A 6,000-nucleotide genomic window follows, 5' to 3' on the forward strand; every position below is an offset into this window, starting at 1 on the left:
TGTCAGGAGGATGGAGAAGGACCGGAGTCACATGACCGAGAGGATACTAAACCTCACCCTGGAGATCATCTACCTGCTGACTGGAGAGGTGAGGAGGATTCTGGGAGGTCACATGACCTGATCGGAGAGGTGAGGAGGATTCTGGGATTCTAACATGATGTTCCTATTGGTTTCTCCATCCAGAGTTTTCCTCTTCTGAAGTCCGGTGATCATGTGACCATCACAGCGTCTCCATGTGACTCCCTAAAACCCGAGAGACCCGACATGGGGAAGAGTCTAGAAGTCACCAAGAAGATGATGGAGCTGCTGACGGGAGAGGTGAGCGGTGCCGGGAATTGTGGGACATGATCCAGGAACACCCTACACACACCATGGAGGACAGTCCCAGCACCCTACACACACCATGGGGCCAGTCCCATCACCCTACACACACCATGGAGGACAGTCCCAGCACCCTACACACACCATGGGGCCAGTCCCATCACCCTACACACACCATGGAGGACAGTCCCAGCACCCTACACACACCATGGGGCCAGTCCCATCACCCTACACACACCATGGAGGACAGTCCCAGCACCCTACACACACCATGGGGCCAGTCCCATCACCCTACACACACCATGGAGGACAGTCCCAGCACCCTACACACACCATGGAGGACAGTCCCAGCACCCTACACACACCATGGAGGACAGTCCCAACACCACACACACCATGGAGGACAGTCCCAGCACCCTACACACACCATGGAGGACAGTCCCATCACCATACACACACCATCAGTAGAGATATGGGGGTTACCTTCTGGCAGACCTCAACCCTTTGATGCCGGGGGGTGAGGAGCATAGGTTAGTAGTCCCTCCTCCATGGGGAGCCGTGGCCGGGAACATGACTCTACAGACTGCGGATGGGAAGCTGAGAAAGGTCCGAGGCGTGTACAGCTCAGAGGACCTCCCAGAGACACCTCGGGGTCACTGGACAAGAAAGAAGGAGGAAACCACCATTTCTGTTGTAGGCTAAAATTTATTTTGTGTATTTATGTTGAACCAACAGAGTCCGGTCACAGACATGGCGGAAGCACAATCCTAGCACCAGAGGAGCTTACAATCTAATGTCCCCACCGTGATAATACCGACACACACGGTAGGACCAACGTGGGCCAAGAACCAAATGGCCTACTGATGTGTTTTTGGATTCCATGAGCATCTGGAGGAGGAACGCCTAACAATCGTGGGGCCAGCCTACAAGCTCTGAAGACGAAGTCTTGGAGGAGTTAACATTGTACAGGTTCACTTCTGAATTGTGCTTTTGGCCAGGACTTGTCCTCTTTGGGTGAAACGCCCTACAAATAAAGTTTTTTCCTTTCAATGAGAGTTAGTTCTCTGATGGTTAAGAAGGTCGGCCTTCTGCACAAACGTTTCGGCGCAGCTCGTGCAAGGAAAAGGTTTGAGGTCCCTGTGGCTCTTCTGGTGGATGGTGAGGTCGGACTGATGCTTGAAGCTCTTCCCACACTCCGGGCAGGGGTAAGGCCCCAGGCCCGAGTGGGTCCTCAGGTGCCGGACCAGGTCCGACTTGAACCGGAAACGTCTGCCGCACTCGGAGCACGAGAAAGGTTTTTCGCCCGTGTGAATCTTACGGTGCTCAGCCAGGTGGGACTTGTGTCGAAAATACTTCCCGCACTCGGGGCAAGGGAACGGTTTTTCCCGGGAGTGGAAGCGCTGGTGCGCCACCAAGATGGACTTCCTGGAGAAGGACTTGCCGCACTCGGTGCAAGGGAACGGGCGCTCGCCCGTGTGAGTCCTCCGGTGTTTAGTGAGGGTGGACTTGTGGTTAAAAAACTTGCCGCAGTAGTCGCAGGGGAAGGGCCTTTCGCCGCTGTGGATTCTGTGGTGCTGCTTGAGGACCGACCTTTGGGCGAAACACTTGCCACACTCCGAGCAGGTAAAGGGCCGCTCCCCGGTGTGAGTCCGGCGGTGGCGGACGAGGTCTGACTTGCGGAAAAAGCTCCTCCAGCACTCGGAGCATGGAAAGGGACGCCCTACGGTATGAATCTTCTGGTGCTCCTCAAGATCTGGCTTCTGGGCGAATCCCTTGCCGCACTCCGGGCAGGCGAAGGGCCTCTCTATCCGCGGAGTCGGCATGGCACTTTTATCAGAGTCACCGCGTGGATGGACTTCATTCCTGCCCGGGGACTTGCCTGGAGAAGAAGGATCCTGGGACCTCTCTGCGTGGTGATGGACATCTCGGGTGATGGTGTTAGATACATCAGGAGAAGGTTCTTCGGGATGTGAGGGATCTGGCACTCTACCCGTCCGGTGAAGTCCTCCCCGTAGATTTGTAGTGATGGGGTTTTCTGTCGAAGAATCATCTGTGAAGTCCTCATTTTCGGTCTTACACTCGGGAGATAAGAAGGACTCTTCCTCAGAGGCTTTCTCCATATCACCTTCATCGGCTGGAAGAGAAGAAGAAAAGGCTTCAGAGAATATAATCAATGCCGGCCGACATCTCTTAGAATACGTTTCCTCGGCAACCGACCAGAAAAGGAAATTATTAATTATATTAAAAAAACTTTACAATGACCTTTGGTGATGTTCAGAGAAGATTCCACCACGAATCCAGCCTCCTCCATTGACTGCTGGCCAACCCTTACGTTGACCTCCCGTTCTTCTTCTGCTTCACTCTCAGCTTTTATATTCCCCCGATCTTCACTCTTCCACCACAAAATATAGATAAACAATATCATAAAACTTCAGAAAGGACATCGGCCTATAAGATTTGTATTTCATCTGAAAAGGCGGCCTCAGCAAGGCCACAAATGTTTCAGATGTTCATTCCCACCGACCTGATCATGGTGGGGGAGGGTGAGATCTTCCATGGTGGGATCCCGGGAATACAGAGGGCGGGGACATCTCTCTGGTGGGTTCCTCTTACTGGATCCATCTGTAGGAAACACACACACTGACTGAATACATTGTTTCTATGTGTGTATCAGATGATGGGGGATGTAGGCGGAGCCTCCCTACTGCTCTCTCCTCTTACCCGGTGATGTGAGGGGCGGGGCATTCTCCATCACCACGTCCTTGTAGAGATCCCGGTGTCCTTCTAGATACTCCCACTCCTCCATGGAGAGATAGACAGAGACATCCTGACACCTTATAGGAACCTGACACACACAATGATACCGTCACCACCCAGACACGCCCCTTGTCTGTTCCTGGATCATGTCCCAGAATCCCCGTCACCGCTCACCTCTCCCGTCACCACCCAGACACACCCCTTGTCTGTTCCCGGATCATGTCCCAGAATCCCCGGCACCGCTCACCTCTCCCGTCAGCAGCTCCATCATCTTCTTGGTGACTTCTAGAATCTTCTCCATGTTGGGTCTCTCGGGTTTTAGGGAGTCACATGGGGGCACCGTGATGGTCACATGATCACCAGACTTCAGTAGAGGAAAACTCTGGATGGAGAAACCAATAGGAACATCATGTTAGAATCCCAGAATCCTCCTCACCTCTCCGGTCAGGTCATGTGACCTCCCAGAATCCTCCTCACCTCTCCGGTCAGCAGGTAGATGATCTCCAGGGTGAGGTTTAGTATCCTCTCAGTCATGTGACTTCGCTGCTTGTCCATTCTCATTCCTGTGGTCATGTGATCTGCACAGGAAGTCCCTTTTTATAGACTTTTCTGATTTTCAGCGCCGGGCAGATTTGTCGTCTAATGGAGAGGATCATCTGGTGTCACTGTCTCCGTGTTCTCTGTACAGCACTACGGTATATGTCAGATGCAATCAATATATCCTTTGATAAGTCACAGCTCCTGTTGGAAATAGAAGTCACAGTGACTACGGAGGACGAGGACGGACATGACGGGGGGGGTTACTGGGTGTATATATAAAATAATATCTTATCACCTCCTCTGCTGCCAGTTCCAGCAATGTCTCCTCTCTACTTCCTCCTGACTCACCTCTCACCCGGAACTTCCTGTTTATAAACTGACCTCACTTCCTGTCTGTGCACCAGTAAGGTCACCACCTAGTGTGGAGTAAAGTAACTGCAGCCTTATACACATACAAGCTAACTCTGATGACAGTGATCCTGGATCTGGATTGGTGATGTGCAGTATCAGACTTCTAGAGAGAGCTGCGTAGGTCTGCAGTGGTGGGGTTCCATAATTTGATTGCCCTCAGACCCCCTCATCAGCATTCAGGGAGTTCCCAGTCCCTCCTCTTTTGCAGGAGCATCAGGTATTAAGGGGCCTTCTTTCCAGATTAGGGATGCAACCAATGACAGTTTTTCGGTATCAAGTAACGATAATGTACGCGCCGATACCGAATACCGATACCGGAAGTCCCTTTAAGGAAGCCAGGCGGCGTGTAATGACTCACCGCCCGGCTTCCCGATTAGCTGGAAAGCCGTTTCCATGCTCCCTCGTCACCAAGTGACGAGGGAGCATGGAGCCGGCCAATCAGGAAGCCGGGTGGCTTGTACTCGTGATAATGCCTGGGCAGAACACATGTCCCCAAAGCAGAGTACTATTCTGTTCGGCTGTGGGGACATGTGTGCGGCCCTGGTGACATCTGTATTTAGCCCTAGTGACATCTGTATTTAGCCCTGGTGACATCTGTATTTAGCCCTGGTGACATCTGTATTTAGCTCTGGTGACATCTGTATTTAGCTCTGGTGACATCTGTATTTAGCCCTGGTGACGTCTGTATTTAGCCCTGGTGACATCTGTATTTAGCTCTGGTGACATCTGTATTTAGCCCTGGTAACATCTGTATTTAGCTCTGGTGACATCTATATTTAGCCATGGTGACATCTGTATTTAGCTCTGGTGACATCTATATTTAGCTCTGGTGACATCTGTATTTAGCCATGGTGACATCTGCATTTAGCCATGGTGACATCTGTATTTAGCCCTGGTGACATCTGTATTTAGCCCTGGTGACATCTATATTTAGCCATGGTGACATCTGTATTTAGCCATGGTGACATCTGTATTTAGCTCTGGTGACATCTGTATTTAGCCCTGGTAACATCTGTATTTAGCTCTGGTGACATCTATATTTAGCCATGGTGACATCTGTATTTAGCTCTGGTGACATCTGTATTTAGCCCTGGTGACATCTGTATTTAGCCATGGTGACATCTGTATTTAGCCCTGGTGACATCTGTATTTAGCCCTGGTAACATCTGTATTTAGCTCTGGTGACATCTATATTTAGCCATGGTGACATCTATATTTAGCCCTGGTGACATCTGTATTCAGCCATGGTGACATCTGTATTCAGCCCTGTGTGCGCCCCTGAAGCCACAAAGGGGACACTTTAAAAGCTTCCACTGCCCATCAGTTTAGTGTTATCGGTGATTGATGGCCCGAGAATTACTACTCACACTGCGACATTCGCGGTGATATGCAACATGTGCGGCGCAATAGTCGTTTTCACACGTATGCTCACCCGGCGCATGTTTGCACGTGTGTATATGGGTCTGGGGACTTTATGGGGCTTTTTTTATATTCTTTTTTATGTGACTTTTTTTTTTTAACTTTAATTTTGTTTTTTTTCCACTTATCTTTATTGTTATCACATAGGGGGGGCGGCCCAAGAAGCCCCCCTATGTAATAGCAAAGAGGATGCGACAGGTCCTCTTTATGGCGACATCAGGGGGTCTATAAGACCCCTAATGTCACCTAGGGAGCACCAAAGAAGCTGATGAAGCCGAGATCTGCTTCACCAGCTTTTCTCTCCGGCCAGGGAGTGACCGTCGAATGCAGGAAGTGATGCAATATCCATCACTTCCTGTATTCTGACCCCGGAGAGGAGGTCGTGTACTGATCTCTACCTCTGGTCTCCTGTCAGAGCCACCGTGCCGGTCCCGGGCCTGCAGCGGGCACAGCGGCGCTCAGGACCAGTGCTGCGGAGGGGGGCGCACCCACCGGCACCTCATGCAAGCAATCCACCACCGGACCACTTCTACATAAACAGGCAGTAAAACA

The 6,000-nt window shown here is 51.1% G+C and overlaps 1 protein-coding gene across 1 annotated transcript in view; it reads right to left on the reverse strand.

The window, feature by feature from the left end:
* LOC108799924 (zinc finger protein 850-like) overlaps nucleotides 1-6,000 on the reverse strand; it is a 42,366-nt gene that overhangs the window by 27,647 nt on the left and 8,719 nt on the right. The window contains exon 3 of the mRNA XM_018571872.1: nucleotides 1,589-1,990. Coding sequence (XP_018427374.1) covers nucleotides 1,589-1,990 — 402 coding nt within the window. The remainder of the gene's footprint in view (nucleotides 1-1,588; nucleotides 1,991-6,000) is intronic.

This window comes from Nanorana parkeri, unplaced genomic scaffold, assembly GCF_000935625.1.
Source record: "Nanorana parkeri isolate BGI_ZX_2015 unplaced genomic scaffold, ASM93562v1 scaffold1855, whole genome shotgun sequence".
In the NCBI taxonomy this organism is placed as follows: domain Eukaryota; kingdom Metazoa; phylum Chordata; class Amphibia; order Anura; family Dicroglossidae; genus Nanorana; species Nanorana parkeri.